The sequence below is a fragment of the Muntiacus reevesi genome, chromosome 1 (assembly GCF_963930625.1).
Source record: "Muntiacus reevesi chromosome 1, mMunRee1.1, whole genome shotgun sequence".
Classification (NCBI taxonomy): domain Eukaryota; kingdom Metazoa; phylum Chordata; class Mammalia; order Artiodactyla; family Cervidae; genus Muntiacus; species Muntiacus reevesi.
The window spans coordinates 6836090-6859071 of record NC_089249.1 but is presented as its reverse complement, the minus strand read 5'-3'; the positions used below and the strand labels follow the sequence as shown (position 1 = coordinate 6859071).

Sequence of the window (22982 nt, the reverse complement as noted above, 5' to 3'; positions counted from 1 at the left end):
TGCCTGCAGAATTCCATGGACAGAGGAGCCTGGTGGGCTACAGTCCATGGGATCACAAAGAGTCAAAATATGACTGAGCACACATAAACACAAAAATATACAAGCAAATGGATCCCATGAGAAGGCTTTATTTCTTCTCTATATTAATTTTTCTACAGTGGACATCCATTACTTGGGCTACACACACACATTTTTAAAGGGCCTCCCAAGCTTCACTTTCCCTATCAACAACTCTTTAAATACTTGAGGATCTGCTGCTAAAATACCCTGTAGCAGCTTCATGAAAAGCTCTGAACTGAGTTTACCAGATTTCACTCTGGATATGGGGCTGATGAGAATTCATCTCCCCAGGAATGGCTCAGAGGGAAACAAAATCCATTCTTGTCAGATAGGATGTAAAGCCAAAACGCTGGGTTTCCTGGGAGAGTGCCAAGGATGGCATTTGCTTGCATACTCGCAGCAGGAGTCCTGGTCTTCAAGCCAGCTAGAGTGCAGAAGGAACAACCCACCCCTACTGGTAAGCCTGCCTGGCTTTCAGTCTCAGCAGAGACAAGCTCCTTGTCCAGGGTGGCTGTGCATCTTGGGGCCTAGGAGGAGCCCCTCTGTAGTTCGTGAAGTCAGTGAGGTGCTCTGGCGAGGGTGGCAGCATTTCAGACTGCATCATGCTGCATGCGAAAGTGTTTTTTTTTCCACCCTGGAATTGGCCTCAGCAGCTTGGTTAATTATCCAGAACATTTGGCTTAAACCTAAATGGAAAGGTCTGTTCTGTTCTGCAGAAAGGAGATAAACATCCAAAGGTTCTTAGAATGGAGCTGCTGAAAAAACTCAAATTATTTGAGTCTTTGGTTCCACAGCATTTCCTACATATTGAATTACCTACAAGGTTACCCAAAATACATGTTTTGGGTAAATTTCCCATTTGTTCTAATCCAAGGCAGTTTCATAAACAGGCCAGGCCATCTGGCCTAACGGTTCAGATGTGGCAGTTCTGCATGGGCTCTACTAGGGTTCCAGCCTCAGAACAACTACTTATGAGTTAGGTAACAACCCCTCTCTGCCTTGGTTTCCTAATCTGTAAAACAGGGAGAAAAATGCCTACATGTTTTACATAACAGGATCATCAGGAAGAGTAAAAGATCTGTGTAAAACTGGCAGGTTAGAAATGCTCAGTAAATGTTCAAGACTGCTGTCAATAGTTAAATGTATTGGACTAACTGTATTAAAACCCAGCCGTGGGAGAAATCCTCAACTGTGTAAAGAACTGAAACAGACCAACCCAGGCAGCCAGTACCTTGGGGTTCCTCTCAGCTGTGTTAGTCTCAGGTCTGTAGCTCATCTGACCTGAGGACTAATATTTGCACGTCGCTCAAGCCAGGTTCCAAGCACAGTATGCCGCATGAACATTTAACCAGCGTGCTGAGGGCCTCCTAGCTTACCTACCAATGAAAGTCACAGCTCTAAAGAGACAGTGAATCCTTTAAACTACAAAACAGCTTTCTCTCTCATCCACAGCCATAAATGTACATCCACTCCTTTTTAACCTTCTGAGCAATATGAGGTATAGAATATATTTTCGTAGTCTAAATGTCATACCCATGTCTGGATCGGAGATGTTTGCACATTTGTTTCTAAGGGATACAGGATGTACTCAGAATATAGTAGCCTTCTGTTTCTCCTATTTAATATATTTGAAATGTCTTCTATAATATATGCAAATAAATACCGTAAAATGACTTCATACGCTCCTCTCCCTCCCATCCCTGTTCTGGCTGAAGATTCTATGGCCGTAGGGGAAAATCTAGTTGGTTACTCTCTTAGGGAAAATTTCCATAAAGCCTGGCGTGAGTTCTCTCTGGTACTGTGTGAGCTTTCAGAGCCTCTCTCCACAAGCTCCTTGCGCCCTAGACAGAGGCTAAAGAAAGAAGCTACCAGCAAAATGCATGCTTCCTCTTCCTTCACTAAAGAATGTCTTAGCAAATGGGGTCTTCTGAGTGGCAGACAGGAACTTCCTGACCCTGTCACCTGCAGGAAACGAGATGCTTCTGGACCCAAGAGCCATGGGTGTTCATTTTCAAGGGGAAACACCCTCCTGTCAGTACCTCATGTCATCCTCCCCACTCAGTTCTTCACTGAATACTGAGTCTTCTAGAAAGCCCACATATCTGAGCTTAAATTGAGTGAGTTAATGTTGTCCAGACATGCCCCTTCTGAGTGCCCTCTGACCACCAAAATTCCGCCCCCTGAAAAGAGACTTCTGTTTTCCCCTCAGCCAGATGGCACGAACTCACCACCTTGCCAGATCCAGTGTTTATGACTCCGTTTCTGTTGACAGTACCACCATATATCTACCCACTCAGCAAATACTGACACAGTATATAATATGTATCAGGTGCCAGAGAACAGTAAGACATTGACCCTGTACTCACAGCCCGTCTGCAGCCCAGCACCCCAGACACTGAGAAGCAAGACGTCTTCCCCCGTCTCCTCGGCACGGCCTGGAGATCCTTCCTTGGACTGACTCCCCTGTTTATCCCCGCATTTCCAGTCTTGCAGCATCCAAGCCCCCATCAACTTAGATGGCATTCGGCAACTGCCACCTAAACCAGTCCAGCTGTCTCTGGTCTCTCCCTTCCAATCTATTCTGAGCGCCGCCACTGAATCAATCACCTTAAGACACCGTTCACAGTTTTAGGGAAGAGAAGAGTTCAACCTAGGACTTCCCTGACGGTCCATTGGTTATGACTCTGCACTTCCACTAAAGGGGGTAAAGTTCAAACCCTGGTCAGGGAACTAAGATCCTGCATGCCATGCAGCCAAAAAAAAAAAGTTCCCCTGGCCAAAATTCTAGGTAGGCCCATAGCAACCGAGAATGTGAATCCCTGCCCCTACTTTGCCCCATGGGTCCTGACTACCACACAGTTCCAACCTACTAGTTCTTCAGCACTCATTCCAAAACCTCCATGACCCCTCAGCCCATGATCCCCTGGGCTAGAGCCACTCCACAAAGGATCTCATCTTTTCCATGGTTTTTAACCATCAGACTCTCTCCTTAGCTCCAACTGCAGCTGGGTGTTTCTTCCTGAATGTCCTCCAAGCTCCTCAAACTCCAAATTGGACCTGGACCCTTTCCCCATGAGTTTCTTCCTCCCATGAAACTCATACTCAACTTCTGCTCACCCCTAACACCTCCAAACCCATCACCTGGGTCTGTCAGATCCCTCTCCTTTGGCCTCCGGCCATGGTCACAGCCATAGGTCCTCACTGATTTTCACCTGGGATTTCAGCCATCTAACTGCTTCCAGCCTCACCCCTCCCTTGCCCATGTCTTCAGGATGATTTCTAAAACAGTTCTCACCATGTCCCTCAGGCTCCTCCTCCCACCACCTCCTTTACCTTTGGAATGTATCCGCCTCTCTCACTGAACCACTGCCCTAATGCATAAAGCCGCTACACATCTTTAAGACCACAAAGCCTTGGCAGCATCCCCACTCCCAGCAAAGTGAACACCCTCTTCCTTAGTGCTGCTCCTACACCTAAAAATTCTCTGTGTATGTACTGTGTCCAGGATACTATATTTAACCAACCTAAAAGTAAGTTAGGAGCTTCCTCCCAACCCCAGCTCCAAGCTAAGCCCATGACACATGACAGGCGCTCAGTTCGTGTTCAGTGAATTGAACTACATGTTCTTCCTCCTGTTCCTGAGGTTCGTCTCTGCACTGGGCCGTCATGCATGTGTACACCTGGTCATAGCTAGATCCAAGAACAAAACATCATGAAAGTAGGCACTTGTCCTGCCTATGATGTGCAAATAATGCTCAATAATTACTTGTTGATAGATTCTAATAAGAATCTCTTTCCCTGACTTACACCTTCAGCAGCACTTACTTTCCCATAAAAACAAGTTCCTTCCTCCTATGAAACTCATACTCATGGAACTTCTGGCCTCTGAATTCCTCAACAAGTTCCCTGGGCCCTCTATAATTTCACACCACTCTAAATTATTAATTGTTCTCTTTCTTTACCTATTGGCCAGCCAGCCTGTAAGCTTATGGGAGCAGGAACTGTTTCTTGCTCACCTCTCTATCTTCAGGAGCCTAGCTGATGGTTGGGCAGGTTGTAGCAACAAACATCTCTAACCTTAATCTCCCATGGATGCCAATGAAGTCCATGACACTGCCATTTTGTGGTTAAAAAAAAAAAAAAATCCTCAAAAGGTGACAGTGAACCCCTGGAAACTCCTAGAGTTGTCTGAATTCAAATAAAAACATGTATTCAGCAACTTTCAAAAAGAAGTAGAGTCACAAACAGAAGTTTGTGTGGCGCTGAATGTGCTGAAATGAAGAAGAGGACGGCCCTGTTGGTCTAGGATAGCTATGGTAAGAGAGGAAAAAACAGAGAAAGAACAGGGGAGGAGTCAGCAATCTGTGAAGGAGCTACAGAAAAGACAGGTTCCGGGGTGGAAAGAGAGGGGGCAGCTATCACGGTTGGTTCATCCTAGGCACCCAGAGCTAGGGGAGCAGCAAGAACCTTCAGCTGGAGAGTCAAGTCATGCAAAGTCTATCAGCAGCATCCTCTACTTGCCAAGTTTCTAAGGGGCATCCTCCTGCAAGACCAGGATGGAGGAAGCTGTAGGCTGGGCTAGGGCAGTGTTACAGGGTGGGATGAAGTTGAGGGGGGGAACATTTTTCCTTTTGTGATCATGGCAAAAGAGACAGTAAATTGAGAAACCACCCAGAGCTGAGCCAGGACACGGTCTACACTCACCGCACGCATCCATCTTACTCCCAATTCCCACTTTATGATTTGGGTTTAAGGTTGTATGTCCATCAGTACATGCAGAAAGGAGCTTTTAGCATTTCAGTCTTCATCAAGCTGTCCCTACTCAATTAGTGGTAATCCAAAGCCGCTGCTAATAAAACAGCCCGGGGCATGCATGCTCAGACTCTGATGGTATGAGTTCACGCCCTGGTGCCCACACATATCTGAGTTCAACATCTTGGACATCACATGGGAGATGAACAGAGGTCTTAGCATAAAGAAAGGGAAAAGTGATGAGCCACTCATCTGAGAGAGGAGGAGGGCCCGATGACACCCAGGTACAGATGATGCAGAAAATCAGACGTTCCAGTTGGCACCATTCAGGCTTCCGTGCTATCTGGCTGGGAGCCAGGAGGGTCTCCCATCCCAGCTCTCCCCCACGTCCTGTCTCAGTTTCTGTAACTCGCCATCAGAGAGAAGATTCTGGCTTTTCTAGCAACAGACCAGTATGACCTCGATGGCCAAGCTCCAACTGCCTTACTCCTTGGCACCCAGCTGGTTTCTGTATTCTCATTTCCTTCAGTTCCACACAGTCCATGCTGGGGGCGCCTCTGGGTCATCATCATGTCTGTCTACGTTAATAACTGTGGTTTCTCAAAGGCTCATAAGGAGGAATCTCAATGGCGTTTCACACAGGCCCAGGACTGCACCCTAAGTGTCTTCAGGAGTGGAGGCTGTGATGCAGGGGGACTGGCAGAATGCGGATGATTTTTTCATGCCCATCATGTTGTAGGTTGAAATTTTGAATCTGAATTTGGGCCTACAGGAGGTCTGTGGCTTAATAAGGTCCTGGGAGGGAACTGTAACCACATGACCCCAAGCATGCCAAGACATGCTTAATCCCACCCCTTCTTCCTGCCATGCTTCTTGCTGAAACTCGGGATTATTCGTGGAATACATGAATAAATATAAATTTTTCTTGGAATAAATACAAGTTCTTGGGAACTTCATTTTCAGGGTATCAAGTAATTACAGCACACTTCTATGTCCTGTAAAGCCAGCCATGAAGACTGACCGACTGGACGTGCCCACGGGTGTAAACACTGCACACAGCAGACCCCAGAGGGGAGAGTGGCGTTTCTGTGACAAAGTGCTGAGGTGTCAAGGTCCCCCACCCACACCCTGGCCAGCTACACACGTCCTCAGCCACAGTGCACGGAGCTTCCCTTCATTGCCCGTGTCCCGGTCCCAAACCACAGGGCCAGCCTCAGCCACTCTCCTCCAGCGCAGCTACAGGGCATGTGTTCAGAGATGGTGATAACAAACTCCCCCAGCAAGCACAGACTGAAATCTGAGCTGGCCTGGTCTGGCCTGGCTCTAGATCCCTCTACACCTCACAGCGGGAAACACAGGGGAGGCCGGGCAGGAGGTTCTCAGAATCCACTCGGGGTCAGCTTCTCGGCTCATTTCTCTGAGCCACGTCGGAGGCCGCTGTTTCTGAGCCATGTACCTAGCGGTCCTTAGTCCCCGGCCAGTGGTGCAGAGTGAGGAAATGCCCCCCTTGGAGCACACGTGCCCATGCTGACCTGTGACCCGGCCCTCGGCCCGCCCCTCCGTGGCAGCACGCTGGTCACCACAGGCTCACAAGCCACGCTGACAGTCCCTCGGGAGAAGGCCACAGTCACTCTGGAGACGCCCCAGAGAGGAAAAAGACCAAGAGCTGCTTTCAGCTGCCCGCAGACTCCACGGACATCTCACGGTCAGAGAAGGCCGGGCACCTTCCCAGCACGTGTGCGGAGAGCGTTGTACCTAAAGGGCGTGGATTCTGGAGCAGGCTAACTGGGCTCAAGTCTTCACCTCCAAGTCCTATTAGCTTGGGTGAGTTACTGGGCCTCTGCCTCCTTGACCTCTGCTGGAAAAATTGGACAATGGCCATTATCTCCTTCACGGGCCTGTGATGATAGATAACTAAGATGCTGCGTGGATGGTGTTTACAACAGTGCCTGACACACGAGATGCTCAACTGTGCTGCCACTAATGGTGGTGACAGCGAGGACACCCACCACGATGGGACAGAGAGCTCCTCCCCCCGACGGGACGGAGCTCCTCCCCGCGACGGGACAGAGAGCTCCTCCCCCCGTGACGGGACAGAGAGCTCCTCCCCCGACGGGACAGAGAGCTCCTCCCCCACCGACGGGACAGAGAGCTCCTCCCTCGACGGGACAGAGAGCTCCTCCCCCACCGACGGGACAGAGAGCTCCCCCCCCCGACGGGACGGAGAGCTCCTCCCCCGACGGGACGGAGAGCTCCTCCCCCGCGACGGGACAGAGAGCTCCTCCCCCGACGGGACAGAGAGCTCCTCCCCCCGACGGGACGGAGAGCTCCTCCCCCGCGACGGGACAGAGAGCTCCTCCCCCGACGGGACAGAGAGCTCCTCCCCCCGACGGGACGGAGAGCTCCTCCCCCGCGACGGGACAGAGAGCTCCTCCCCCGACGGGACAGAGAGCTCCTCCCCCCGACGGGACGGAGAGCTCCTCCCCCGCGACGGGACAGAGAGCTCCTCCCCCGACGGGACAGAGAGCTCCTCCCCCCGACGGGACGGAGAGCTCCTCCCCCGCGACGGGACAGAGAGCTCCTCCCCCGACGGGACAGAGAGCTCCTCCCCCCGACGGGACGGAGAGCTCCTCCCCCCGACGGGCCAGAGCTCCTCCCCCGACGGGACGGAGAGCTCCTCCCCCGACGGGACGGAGAGCTCCTCTCCCGACGGACGGAGAGCTCCTCCCCCCCACGGGATGGAGAGCTCCTCCCCCGCGACGGGACAGAGAGCTCCTCCACCCGACAGGACAGAGCTCCCACCTGCTTCAAGCACGCCCCACCCTGGTGCCACCAAGTCACATGATTCTGAAACCCGCCAGTTGTAGCCAACTCTCTTCCCACGGCCTTTACCCCATCTAATCCTCACACCATCCATCTCACGGATGTGGAAACAGGCTCAGAGAGCAAGTACCCACGGTCACATTTCTACCCAGCAGTGCCGCCAGGAACTGAATCCAAGTCTGTGACCGCGAAGCCAACGAACTTAACCTCTGCCACTGAAACGCATCCAGTTTTCCAGGGGAAGCAGAAATAGGTTTACCAGTACCTGCCCTGCCGTTGTCAGCTGGATGAGAGTGAGCATCTGAATAGTGTATTCGGAGGAGGCCGCCTTCATGGTGGAGTTAGTGACACTGCAGACTTTTGTTGCTCCACGAGTTTGCTCCCCCCTCCCCTGAGCCAGGGACCTGGGCTTGCTCAGACCAGCACTGTTTTTACAGAAGCATCTCTCTCTCATCGTTTGGTGTGGCCTCTGCATTGCTTTTTAGAGACTGCAGAACAGCCCAGCTCCCCACTGACAATCACAATGGCCATATTGGTTAGCACATACTTTCCTATTAGCAGAAAACAAATGACTACTTACCAAGTGCCCTCCAAAGAGGACTCCGCCATAAAATTTTCATAAAACCCAAGTGCCTCCTGAAATGTCCATTGGCCTGCTCAGCAACTTAAAAGGGTAGTGGCTCAGAGGATGAAGAATCTATTTGCAATGTGAGAGACCCAGGTTCAATCCCTGGGTCAGGAAGATCCCCTGGAGAAGGGAATGGCTACCCACTCCAGTCTTCTTGCCTGGAGAATCCCACGGACAAAGGAGCCTTGCAGGCTACAGTCCACGGGGTCTCCAAGAGTTGGACACGACTGAGGGGCTAATGCTGTCAGTGCTCAACGTGCCCTTCGAAATCACTGTGTGGACCTGCTTTGACGGCCCGTGTGCATATCCCCTCTTACATCACTTCAGGCCCCTAAAAGAAACCAATCGAGTGTCCCAGCCCATTTCTCTTGTGTACACCTGTCTGGGCGTGACTTCCCTGCACAATGCACAGTGACCTTGCTCCAGGGGCCCGAGGATCACCCTCTGAGGCGAAGACAGAAGTTGCCCCTCTCCCCCACATTTCCCCCAAGCCAACGAGTCTGCGTGCGGCCGGGAGGACAGGACTCTACGCGCTTACCTGGGCAGTGAAGAAGGCTGGGGTGAGGGAGCCCGAGGGGAGGGCCGGGCTGTTAAGGGCGATGGAGCCGATGTCGGTGCCGGAGAGCACCAGTGGGGGCGCGGAGATTTCCAAGCCTTTGGGCTTTTTGGCCTTTGGGGGGAGCGATGGAGACCGGGTCTTGGAGCCCGACGACAGGTTCAAGGGCTCCAGGGAATCCGAGTCATGGCAGGCGGCCTCCAGGAAGAGGCTCCTGTGTTCGGAAGGGAGGGGCGAGTTGGGGGACAGCGACGGGGACCGAGACGAGGCGGGCGAGGCGGACGAGATGCTGGCGGCGTTCGGCAGCATTAAGGAGGAGATCTTGGCGGATACGGACGAGGCCAGGAAGGCCTCCGACGTGGAGGGCAGGGACACCACGGGCCGGCTGGCGTGCTTGTCGGTCTTGTTGGTCACAAACCTGATGACAGTCCTGACCTCTTCCGCGGGGGGGCTGTCTTCCAGCGGCTCCTCCAGCTTCTCCGTCTTGATGGCCTTGAGGGGCTCGGGCGGGTTCTGCAGGGAGTTGATGGTGAAGGACGAGTACAGGCCCGAGTGGATGTACTCATTGCGGCTGGCGCTCTTGAGGGCCGCCAGGCCGTGTCTGTGCGCCTCGCGGCCCTCGGGGGGCGCCTTGCACTCGCTGTCCTGCAGCAAGAGGCTCTCCCGGCTGATCTCCACCGCGTGAGGGTCCATTTTCAGTATCTCCGGGAAAGAGACAAATTTGTACACAAACTTCTGCCCGATTACCTTCTTGATGATATTCTGCAAACACAAAAGCAGACATGGAAAAGATGAGTGCATCAGAGAAACCGGCTAAGAGGGTCATTCTTGGGGGGTATTTTGCAGGCGGGAGCATCAAGCAGCCTTGATGACACATCTCAGCTACGGGCTGCACGGGGGACGGAGGTCAAGAGTGGAGGCATCTGAGCTGCGCTCCCGCGTCCGCTGATTGCCAACGGTGTGGTCTTTAGCAAACTGATGGTCATTTTGAGTTTCCTCGTCTGTGAAGTGTGGACTATTTATACTTAGGAATATAAAACTCTTGCCATTTATTAAGCACTTACTATGTCACTGGCATTGTTTCTGCAATGGCTCATAGAATCTGCACCGCAATGCTAAGAGGAAGGGACTATTCAACTCCCATTTTAAAACTTAGGGAAATAAGCTTAGAGCCTTTAAATACCCCACATAGCCACATGGTAGGTAAGTGGTGGAGGCAGCATTTCCCCAACCATAATACAGTATTGTCTTACCAACCTCTGGGGCTTGGGAGAATTCAAAGAAATAATAATGGGAAAGCCTTCTATAAGCTGGAAAGCATTATAGAAATGTAAGTTATTATCACCAAACACCACAATGTTTTCTTAAATCATGTAGCCTTTTTTTTTTCTTTTTAATTTGCTGCCAAGAAAGCCGCTGGAGGAAAACATAAAGTGTCTACTTGGCTGTTTGGGACACTCATGCAGTATTTTAAGTTGATGTTATCTAATTCTGGCTCTTCAGTTTATGGCTCTCGTCCTTAAACATCAGAATGTAAATGAAAACCAATAATCTCTGCAAATTTTCCACCCCCCTCTTTAGGAGAATGGACTTCATTTTAAAGGCTGTACTGTTCCTGAGGGCTACTAGATTGGAAGCTTAGCAAACACCAGATGCTTGCTGGTGGAGATACTCAAGGAAAACAAGGACGGTCTCCATCGAGCCCAGAGAAGCGGCAGCGCCATCCCGTGGGAAAAGGGATTCCTTGTAAACTGTTCCCCCAAAATCTGGGTATGAAGCAGGGTAAAAAACAATCATTTTGGGGAGAAAAGCTTTAAAAGTAACTCCTCTTGCACTGTTGGTGGAAACATAAATTGATAACAGCCACTATGGAGATCAGTGGCCAAAGCATTGGAGCTTCAGCATCAGTCTTGCCAATGAATATTCAGGGTTGACTCTTCACCAAAACTCTGGCCACCTGATGTGAAGAGTTGACTCACTGGAAAAGGCCCTGATGCTGGGAAAGACTGAAGGCAAAAGGAGAAGGGGGCAGCAGAGGATGCGATGGTTGGATGGCGTCACTGACTCAATGGACATGAGTTTGAGCAAACTCCAGGAGATGGTGGAGGACAGAGAAGCCTGGAGTGCTGCAGTCCATGGGATTGCAAAGAGTTAGGCATGACTTAGTGACTGAACAACAACAAATGGAGAACAGAAACTAGGAATAAAACTACCATATGACCCAGCAGCCCCACTACTGGGCATATACCTGAGAAAACCACAATTCTAAAAGACACATGTACCCCGAGGTTCACAGCAGCATTATTTACAACACCTAGGACATGGAAGCAACCTAAATGTCCACTGACAGATGCATGGATAAAGAACACATACACACACCCACACACACACAGAGAAATATTACTCAGCCAGGAAAAAGAACGAATTTGAGTCAGTTCTAGTGTGATGGATGAATCTAAAGCCTGTTATACAGAGTGAGGTAAGTCAGAAAGAGAAAAATTACTATATTAATGCATATATATGGGATCCAGAAAATGGTACTGATGAACCTATTTGCAGGGACAGAATGGGATGCAGATACAGAGAATGGACTTGTGGACACAGTAGGGGAGGGAGAGTGGGACGAATGGAGGAAGTAACAGACACATATATACCACCATGTATGGAATAGATAACTGGTGAGAAGAAAAAGAAAACCAAAATGTAGCTCCCACTAAGCACCTGCTCTGTCCGGGGTATTATGCACAAGTGATCCCACATGATCTCACACGGACCCACTTGCAGGCTGGCAGGTATCCTCCTATGACATGAGCTCAGAGACAGGAGCGATGGGCCCGGGAGCCACAGGCTACTGACGCTAAAACCTAATCTCGTTCCCATGTCCACACACAGTTTCAGGGAAAAATTATTTCATATAAAGCTTTTTTAAATGAGATAAAATTGTCATATAACATTACTTTCAGGCACACAGCATAACGAGTCAATGTTTGTGTATATTGCCAAACGACCACCACGATAAGTCTGGTTCACATCAATCAATACAGATTTTTTTTCCCCTTGTGATGAGAACTTTTAAGATCTATCCTCTTCGCAACTTTCAAATATATGAAAGGAAATGTAATTAAATTCTGATGTTTCTCTTGTGATCAGTTTGGGGTACAAATATGTTTTTGCCTCCTCTCTTGTTACATTACAGCCCGCTAACTTGCCTTTGTCCTCCTTTAGATGGAGCCTCAAATCCCAGAAGTGAATTTATCCAGTAGTAAGAAGGATGGGCATAATTACCAAGCCACTGAGATTTTCAAGGAGGAATTCCTCAGGGCAGGCTTCTAACGGAGAGACACATAAGGTTCCCAAGCAGCACCAGAAATCCCAATAATGCAAATCCGGGTGAAACTTGGCTCAGCACCAGCACACGGGAGGTTCAGACCTGAGTGCCTGAGATTCAAAGCTGGGCGGTTCCAGGGCCTGGGACCCTGGCCTGCTCCTGCTGACTCCCTCTGACCTCATTCTCACACTTGACTAGCAGAACTGAAAAACACCTTCAGAAACTTCAGAGAGATCTGATAAACCTAAAAGGCCCCTTGGCCTAATGGGCAGCATCTCTGCAGGTGACACAGCAGGCCTGGGTCTACAACTCACCCAGGAGAAATCAGTTCCCAAGGAGGAAAGGGTTAAGTAAGGGTGTCATTAGTGCCACCTCATCCATAGATATGAAAAGAAAAGCATCTAGCCTGGTGTGTTTCTCTGCTAGAATTCTAAGGTATTTTTGCTTCTCACTCATAATATTTTTCTCCCTGGGGCAAAACTTCATTTTATTCTCAGCCGGTTTGAACACTCATCTAAACTCAGTGACTCGTTAGAGCCTAGATAATTACATAGAAGAAAAGAGAAACTGTATGAGCTGAATCCTTTCTTCTGGCGGGTCTTATAAATTCTTTAACAGAACCAACCTTTAATTTTATTATGGGTATTCAGAACATAATGTCTGAACGGGGATTACACTCACAAGCAAACCAAGAAGTCATTTGGGGCTGTAACAAAAATGATAAACGTGGTTGGAAATTGAAAGGCAAACTCAGAGAGAGAGCTGGGCCTTGACATGTTAAAAAAGAACGTAAGGGGCCTTCCTTGGTGGTCCAGTGGTTAAGAATCCGCCTGTTAATGCAGGAGACACAGGCTCAATCTCTCGTCTGGGAAGATCCCACACGTCGTGGGGCAACAAAGCCCACGGGCCACGATCACTGCGCCTGTGTGTCCAGAGCCCACAGGCGGCAACTGCTGCGCCTCCCTCCAGGGCCCGTGTACCAGCACGAGAGAAGCCGCCAGGACGAGAAGCCGGCTCACTGCAGCTAGAGGAAGCCTGTGTGCGGCGACAAAGCCCCAGCACAGCCAGAAACTTTTTTTAATTAAACAAAAAAAGAACTCAAGGAGTAAGGAACAACCCACATGATGGCTAACTGAGAAATAAAATAGCGGCGAGTCTTAAGATAGAGTGTCATCCAACCGTGAAAACGAGTGAAGCGCTGTCACAGGCCGCAACACGGATGCACTTCAAACGAGTTCGGCTCAGTGAGAGGAGCCAGACACAAAGGCCATGTTTCACGATGGGCTCTGCTTATATGAAATGTCCAGAATAGCCAAATCTATAGAGATAGAAATAGATGAGTCATCTCCTAAGGGATGACTTGGTAGGATGGAGGCACTCGGGGATGTTAGTTAAAAAATCAGGTGATTTGCAGGGGGTGGTGGGTAGTGAAAATGTTCTAAAGTTGATCATGGTGATGGATGTACAACTCTACATAGGCTCAAAGGCATGACTGATATGCCTTAAACAGGTGAATTAGATAGTATGTGACTCATACTTCAATAAAGATTTTTTTTAAAAAAATGAATCTTTCTCCCCCAGCTTGACTGAGATATAACTGACGTAGAACTTTGTGTAAATTTAAGGTATATAATGCGATGATTTGATACACACACACACACACATATATAATCACAAAACATTTACCACCATAAGGTTAGTTGACACATCCTTCACCCACATAATGACCATTTTGTTGTCACGAGCAGATTTAAGATCGCTCAGCAACTGTCATTATACATCACAGTACTGTTAACTCTAGTCAGCACGCTCTACATTAGATGCCCCAGATTTACTCATCTCACTGCTAGAAATCGGTACCTGATGGCCAGCACCTACCTGGTTCCCCAACCCAGCCCCTGGTAAACATCAAGCTACTCTGTGCTTTTCTTCGAGTTCAGCTTTTGTGGATTTCACATATAAGTGAGATCATTTGGTATTTGTCTTTCTCTGACTTATTTCACTTAGCATGACGCCCCCAAGGTCCATCTAGAACATAAGGAATTTGAAGAATTTTGGCATGCTTAAAGGGAAGATGGTGGGAACGTCTGATGGCTGGGTGGTAGCTGCCATGATCTGCTAATCCCCATTCTGAACAGAAAGACAGACACTGCACAGCCCACTGAACTCAGCTGAAGCAGTCAGGGCCCTTCAGTAGCTGCTGCCTTGGTGAGGAGAACCAACTGGCCCCCGGGAGGGCTTTTTGGGGAAAGGCGACACAGGGACAGGGACATGGAGATGATGACAGGAGCTGACCAAAGGAGAAAGAAACAGTTTCTGGAAAGAACCAGGCTGGGTCTTGCTTCTCTAGAAACTAAAAGGAAATATGGATTCGATCTAGCTACCTGGACAATCTGAAACCTCTTCAAGGATAGAAGGCTTGGAAGGGACTGAGGCAGAAAGAGGGGAGGGTAGGATGTGTGAAGGAAGGCAGAGCCTGCAGGCCAGCTCTTTAGGAACCCAGCTCCCCACAGGAGGGGAACCTGTCAGGAAAGCCCCCAACCACGATGTTCAAGGCCAGCGATCCAGCTGGGTGGGTAGACTGGGAGGAGGGGTATGCCTGGCAGTTGAACTGACAGCCCCTTCGTACATGACTTCAGGGCAGACCCTAGGATGGCATCAGTGGCATGTGTGTTTGAAGATCTTTCTGTAAGTCTCCAAAGCAAAGCTTCCTTGCACGAGTTTACCCTGGGAGGGGCTTGCTGAGAAAACACACAATATAGGGAAATAACACTAGATAGTATTTGCTGACTATCAGGTGTCAGGCTGTGTACTAAGAACCTGACCACCCTCAAGTCATTGAATCCTCTGAAAAAGTGGAACTGTTATTACTCCCATTTTAGAGATGGGCAAACTGAGGCTCAGAGAATATAAATCATCCCCAGTCACAAGCATGTACTTGGGCAATCAGACCCCACAGCCCCTGGTCATAACAGAAGGTGTCATAAGACTTGGGTTAACTGACACAGCTCAGAACATGAGAGCACTTGGGTATGGGCTTTTATTATGAAAAATGATGAGAATATTTAGAAGTCTGTTTTTTCCACCCCTTCCTCCCAGGCTCACAAGTATTTGTTGCTGACGGTTGCCTGGTGACCCGACAAACGCTGTCTGTGTCCAGCTGGGCTGACGGACTCTCCCAAGCGTGGTTTCAGAGCAACAGTCGCACACACCTGCTCCCCTCCGCATGTGGGGGACCAGCCTCCACTTGTAACTTCCCATCAAATGTGCATTCACAGCCGAGGAGGACTCCTGACTTGGCGTTCTGCATGAGGTTACAGGCGGCAAGGACGGGACCAGCTTCAGCAAAGGGGAAAAGCGACATTCATCCAGTATACCCCAAAAGGCAGTTCCAGCAGAAGTGGAAGCTCAGGTCTCCAAACCACTCCCTCCATCGCCACTGCCCAGTGGGTGTTTTAAGACTGCAGGAGCCTACAGGGCGAGCAGTCCATCTGGGTCAGCACCATGGTCGCCCTGTGCAAAGAAATCCTTCCGGAAGCACCAGCCACCCCTGGTCCTATGGAGCCTCCCTAGGTTACCTCACCCTAACAAGGCGGATATGCTGACAGAGTGGGTCCCATTTCCATCTCCCTCAGCACTGCCTGCTGCCCTGACAGGTTCCAGGCTTACTTACACAAATAGGTGTGTCCATGGGTGTGTTCAAATATGTACCTCATGCCCAATTTTGCCTGCTCCTCCCACTGAAGAAAGAGGAATGTGTGTGAATAATGCCCTAGAGTGGAGAACTCAGACGTAGGTTTATTAAGTTCCATAATTTAAGAAAAAATTACATACAGGGTAATAAAGAGATGTTTGTGGAATTGAATTTATCTTCTTCATTTTGATGTTATGAAGGATAATATTAAGTTCATTACACGTTTATTGAATGAATGACTCTCACTGTGGATAGAACAAACCCAGGCAGGAAGCCGGAGGCTTCACCCCATGACAAACACAATTTTCTGTAGCTAATCCCCAGGCTGGTTAAAGCTCCATATGAAGCATCGCATATATGTATTGGCATGTGCTTTTATGCTGACATTTTTTATTGGAAAACTCCCAGACACTGGGAGCTATATGCAAGGCCCCACAACCTCATGCCTTCAGTGAGAGCTTGCTGTTGAGTCACTAAGTCATGTCTGACTCTGTGACCCATGGACTGTAGCCTGCCAGGCTCCTCTGTACACTCCCGGGCAAGAATACTAAAGTGGGTTGCCATTTCCTTCTCCAGGGGATCTTCCCAGACCAGGGACTGAACCCGAGTCTCCTGCATTGGCAGGCGGATTCTTTACCACTGAGCCACCGGGTGAGAGCTTACTAAACTGTAGTTCTACTTATCTAAGTCCCCAGCAAATACCTGCTGGGTGTGTGGGCTCTGGCCTGGCACCCCAGTTCTGACACAGGGTCATGCGAGGGGCTCTCCGGCGCTCAGACTCCTTACCCAGCTCGCATTCCTTCCCAGCACTGCCCTTCCCCCGGGAGGAGCCGGTCCAGCTCTGAGGCCCCATCAGCAGGGCCACAGCTCTCTTGTTCCTCTACCATTTCAGGGTTCCCAGGGACTGCAGGACCCCTGCCCCTGATTCCACAACTTTCCTATCTTGTTCTCAACACAAGAAATGTCTGAGACTCGTAACACATAACTGTCCTTTTCTGAACCCAACACCAGCAGCAGGGCTACAGAGGACAGGGTGGCGGATCTTTCCATAAATTCTTGACCTTGTCACGAGCGCTGCCCCTGGGATGGCAAAGAGCGTTCCAGAGTCACGGCCTGAGGTCAAATGCTACCCCTCTCTCTTATCAGCCGTGCGCCTCAGCTTCCACATCTATAAAATGGGGACCAACCTATCACCCACCTTACGGGACCGAATGTGTAATCCACGTAAACCTTGCGGAACGCACATGATAAGCCCACAATACATACTGGCTCTCACTGTTTTGATTTTTACACTCCTATTGAAGCAAAACAAAACAAAATGAAAAATCCACCCTGTATCTGCTTTAATAACAACTGAAGAGTCAAAATTAAACATCTCAGAAGGCCGTGCTTATTCCCACAGGTCTGGGCGACAGGTGGATCATCTGGCAGACAGAAACCCACCTAGTTTACACATCTTGACCAAGGAAGAGAAGCAGGAAGTTCTCTTTAGTTGGGTTCAGACAAAGAGAAAACTAGGCTTCAGTCCATCACGCCTCGAGTGGCCAGCACCTGACGTCCACTGTGAATAAACCTCACACCCGCCCCTTGCTTCAGGTCTGGGGGCCGGGGGTGGAGGGCAGAGGATGGGAGCGGTTGCAGAGCCCATGTCCTGTCAGAAAGCCCCTCAGCTTCGGCAGAGATGCCGCATACCCAGCCTGACACCTGGTGCCAGCACTAGCCCGGCCCATCTGCCCGTTCGCTGCTGCCTCTCGGAGCATGGAACACACTGCCCAGGCAGGAGGGAACAGCCCGGCTCCACAGCACCCCCGAGGCTTCGGCCCTGGGGAGGGTGATGCGAGCGACTGGCCCCGAGTACCTGACAACGAGATCCCGGGAGGGGGAAATGCGAAGGATTTATTTGGGGGACATCTGCCTGGCTGGGCTGGATATCCTCCATGAAAGGAACCTGTGGCCAGAAAGGGCAAATGAAAGCAGCAAGCGTTTCCAGGGACGCTCCACGTGCTCTGCTGCCTTGCAAGATGGGCACGGTGGTCCCATTTTAAAGATGCAAAAGTCGAGGCTCTTGGTTGGAAGTGAGGTTATGCCCAATTTCCCAATCCACAGGGGTAGGTTAAATACTGGGTGGGGGAATTTCCCTGGTGGTCCAGGGGCTAAGACTGTGCTCCCAATGCAGGGGGCCTGGACTGGATCCCTGGATGTGAATTCAGCTCGGGGCCCCAGATCCCTGGTCAGGGAACCAAGACTAGGGGCAGTCAAATAAATAAAATTTTAAATTCTCTTTTAAAAATGTACTGGGTGGACCTTATAATGGAATCTCCCAGGGCTCTTTCAGGGGACAATACATCATTAGCATTTTCCCATGTCTTTAAATTAACAGTCACGTCTAACTCTTTGCAACCCTATGGACTGTAGCCTGCCAGGCTCCTCTGTCCATGGAATTCTCCAGGCAAAAATCCTGCAGTGGATAGATGGTCCCACCTCTAGGGGATCTTCCCAACCCAGATCTCCTGCATTGTGGATTCTTTACCGCCTGGGCCACCAGGGAAGCCCCTTTGAAATAAAATTAGGGTAAAAAAGCAGCAGGCCTGAAATGCTTCCATTATTTTAACCAAAATAATTATATATACACTCATATATACATATAAAAGAAAAATTAATCTTGGAAGATGTATAATAAAATTTGACAGAAGTAGGATTACCACTGAGACGTAATTTTTTTTTTTACTCTGCGTTTTCACATTAAAAGAATTGTTTCCTATGCACTGCTTGTCAAACTCAGAGAAAGAATCAGGCTCTAAAAACCTTAGGTGCCCAGGATGACGCAGCTTGTGACTCAACCAGCTTCTGTCCAGAGCCCAGACGAAGCCTCCTCTGTCCCACCAGCACACCCTCTCCCAGAAAGCAGCTGAAAGGTTGCTACCCAAGTCAGCCTGCCAGGACCACCGGCTCTGCACTCCAGAGAAGCCTCGGGACAACTGCGGCGAACCTGGGAACACCAGCCCCTCGCTCAGGAAGCCAGGGCCCAGCTATGGCCTCCTGAGGCCGGCCGGCCCTCCCGAGGCTGATCTGTAACTCCAGACGGGGCTGCCCCTGCCCAGCCTCAGGGCAGAGGAGGCGCGTGCTCCGAGGGGATGCCTGGCAGGAGGCACGGGGACCCAGCAGCCCCACCACAGCAGGATGGACCCGAGGCCCACAGTGCAGGCAGATTCTTTACTGTCTGAGCCACCAGAGACGTGAACCCCCGCGAGAGATGGGAAAACAACAGGAAGCTGGTGTCCACAGACACGGCCTGGCTGTGCCCCCTGAGCAGCAAAAGGGCTCAGAGGGAGGACGGAGCGCACCCGGCAACTCCCGGATCCACGGCCTGGGTAGAGGTGCTCCCGCACGGAGACAGGCCCAGAGCCCGGACGGGCCAGACGCGAAGTGCGGCCAGCACAGGGGCCAACTGCCCCGGGGTTCCAGTCCCAGCTTCACTACTTACCATGACCTTGGAAAGGCACTGAAACTCTGCCGGCTTCAGTTTCCTCACCTCGATTCAAAGAATTGGAACACGTTTAATATAAAGTGTTGATATCCTCAGAGCAACAGTTTTACATGAATTTAGGAAAATGAATTTTAAACAATCTTCAAAACCAAAGGACAGTGGTATCTTTGAAAATCATACAAACGAATTCAAGATGTCACAAGAAGATGTATTAGATGGCTGCTTTCCCCAACGAGATGTCTAGCTCATTCCTAAAAGAGAAATAAAAATATCTCACAGGGCAGTTTGTTCTCAAAGGCCAATGTGTGTCAGTGCCTCACTCGGAGAAGTCTTTAGAGCGTGAGCTCTAACCCGGTGGAATTTCGCCCAGCAAGCAATGATCTAATTGAATAGCATCCTCATTATATCACACTGTCTTCTCATTTTATTCTGCTTCAAGTAGTCAAAATTCCTTATATGGGTACTTTGGCATGCAGTCACAGAGGCTTACACAGTGACTCATGTGGCCCTCGCAACACTCTGAAACCCATTTCACAGATAAGGAATTTGGGGCTCGGAGCTGAGTACACAATCCAGTAAGCAGCAAAGGGGAGTCTCCAGGCCCCCGGCTTTGCAGCCAACACCCGGGCTTCAGCTCCTAGTCTTGGGTTTCCATCCAGACCATGGTCTGACTCACTCCTTCCCGACACAGAAACTGACTGTCCTCTCTCCAAAATCAGAACAAGAACTCACTGTAGGAGTCATGCTCCAAGCTCCTCCTCCATCACAAGCAAACACTGAAGACGCATTTGTATGAAAAGCTCCTTGCTCGGCTCTGAGCAACGGCAAAGGAAGGGAACCTGGCTCCATCCTCATCCTCGGAGCATCTGACAGCTATGCAGAAGGTCGTGGCAGCCCCTGCCTCCTCTCGCCCCACCACCTGGACCCGAGGGGACACAGTGGTTGGCCAGCCATACTGGGCTCTGCTGGAAACCTGTTATGGGCAGCCTCACCGCACACCGTCTGCCCTAGGGCAGCTATGAAAGGGCCCCTGAGACCCAACCCATGAGTCTGAACTGCCTGCCCTGGAGCAGTCCTCCCCCTCGCTCATGAGGTGAACAGAGCTTCCATACATTCCACATCCACTCAGAACCTCGGGATGAGACCTCATCTGGATGGAGGGTCTTTCACATGTAATCAGCTAAGGATGTCAGGATGGGATTGTCCTGGAGTTACGTGAGCACTGAATTCAGTGACCGACGTCCCACGAGGAAAGGAAAGCTCCAGAGACACACATGAGGAGGAAGGCCATGGGAAGGCAGGGGCGAGGCTTGGAGGATGCAGCTACAGGTTAGGAAGCAAGGATTTCCAGGGGCCCCAGAAGCTGGAAACGGTCAGGAAGGAGGTTCCCCGAAGGCCTTCGGAGGGAGCCTGGTCCTGCTGACAACTTGACTTCACGCTTCTGATCTCCACAACTTGTAGGGAATACACTTCTATTGTTTTGAGTCACCAACTTGTGTGTTAATTTGTCACAGCAGCCCAAGGAAACATCCTCTTCCTTCTTAATGTCTCTGTCCAGCAGGGTGGCGAGGCATGGTTCCTCTCTGAGAGCTCGGCCGGCCCGCGGGCCATCACGGGGCCGAGGGCACCCGGCGGGTGCAGCCCGGGCCGCCCTGGGTGCAGTGTGGAAGCCCGGAGTGCACAGCCTGCATACAAGCGCACACAGCCGCCCCCACTTGCAACTTCTAAGAATAACGCGCTGCCAATAAAGGGCTCCAACCCTGTCTCGGAGTTGACTGACTCCCGGGGGAGGTTTCCATGCGGTTTGGGATGAGATCTCTTTACTCTCTGGCACTGCTAAGCCGCTGGGCAAACCGCCCTTCCAAACCCTCCTGGCACTGCCGCTCAAGAAACTCTTGCTGCCCCACTGGGGGCGGGGGCAGACCTCGTGGCATTAAGGGCATCCTCCCACCCCCGGGCTCGCAGCTTCTTCCCACTGGGCAGGAGTCTTGTCTGCCACTGGCCCCCTTTCAACACTCAAGGGTATTTTTATTAAAAGGTCTCTGGAGTGTTAATAAAATAGAATGCAGAACTGCTCCCCTCTTTGCCCCGTGGGTGGAGGAGCTGTTGGCAGCGGCCCCACTTCAAGCAGCCGCTGCCAGCACTGGCAGGTGGCTGGAGGGGGCGGGGACCACAGGTGGTCTGGGAGCACATTCTCATCTCATTCTGGCTTTGCCACCGATTTTCCTGGAACTTCGCTTCCCCTCTCGGGTCTTCACGTGGTAAATGAGGGGCAGGCAGGGTGGGAGAGGATGTCAGGCCCCTTCCAACACTGACATTCCAAGAGGGTGGATTTCCCGTGATGCGCCTCTCGTCTCGGTGCTCGCTCATTGTTCCCTCCATCCTGCGTTCCCGTGATCCCAGATCCCAAGTGACTCTGGTAGAAGAACCCGCCTGCCAACGCAGAAGATGTGGGTTCAATCCCTGGGTCGGGAAGATCCCCTGGGGGAGGAAACGGCAACCCACTCCAGCGTTCTTGCCTGGAGAATCCCACGGACAGGGTAGCCTGGTGGGCTCCAGTCCATGGGGTCGCACAGTCAGATAGGACTGGCAGAGCACTAAGGCAGGCCAGCTCCCAGACAGTGAGGCAGGAGCGCAGCGCAGAGATGGCATCGCCCAGCGTGCAGTCAGCAAGAGGAGGTGCCGCAGGCAGGAGCTGGAGGACGAACTGGGCCCGGCGGGAGAGGCAGAGCGCCAGTCCAGGCGCACGTGAGGTTTGGAAGAGGGCCTGGGGCTGGGGCGGGGCAGCAGGGCAGTCGGGCTGGGGCCAGATGGAGTAGAGAGCTTGGAACCCTTCCTGGAGGCCGCAGGGCGCCGAGCAGGTGCATGAGCAGAGGGGTACCATGCTCTGATCTGGCCTTTTTTAACAGGTAAGCTTTTTGTTTTTAGTGTTTGTGCCAGGTGGCATGTGGGATCTTAGTTCCCTGACTGGGGATCGAACCCACGCCCCCTGCATTGGCAGTGTGGGGTCTGGACCACCAGGGAAGTCCCCGACCTGGCATTCTTTAGGAAGCATCACCTGGACACACAGGAAGGGCAGGGTGTTCTGGGGAGTCCAGAACCATCACCCTCATGTTTTCAGCAGGCTCGGAGGACACTGCAAGCAGTTCTTCCATTGTCATTTCAAACAACAAGCCCTGGAGGTGATGCCCTTCTCCCTGCCTGCCCTGGGGCAATCATCAACAACATTAGGAATACCTACCAGATTCAAGCTCGAGTTCTTGGCCCTGCAGCTGTGTGACCCTCCAGCTTTATAGTCCTGAGCATGGGCCTTGGGGTTGAGACGCCTAAGTAGAAAGCTCTGCCGGTCACCAGTCATCTCATCTTGAATCTGTTACTTAACCTCTCTGAGACTCAGTATCCCCATCTCTAAAATGGGTCCACTGCCGACAGAGCCGATGGGCATTTCACATGCAGGGAAATGAGTTTCTAAACAGGGCCTAGCTCAAAACAGAGGCTCCATACATGGGAGCGTTCCCTGTTTCTGTCACAAATGTGGGGTAGGAACTGAGATAAACTGTCGCCGGAGCCCAAAGGAGATGGGAAGGAGGCGGTTCAGGGGAGCAGCTGGGCCCGGTGGGTGGGTGGTGGGCGGTGTGATGTGAGCACTAGGGG

General features: G+C 51.0%; 1 protein-coding gene across 2 annotated transcripts in view; it reads right to left on the bottom strand.

Annotated features, from left to right (window-relative positions):
* Positions 1-22982, bottom strand: part of ELK3 (ETS transcription factor ELK3) — a 69835-nt gene that overhangs the window by 8565 nt on the left and 38288 nt on the right. For both annotated transcript variants that reach the window (XM_065937153.1, XM_065937159.1), the window contains one exon: positions 8802-9581. In XM_065937153.1, coding sequence (XP_065793225.1) covers positions 8802-9581 — 780 coding nt within the window. The remainder of the gene's footprint in view (positions 1-8801; positions 9582-22982) is intronic.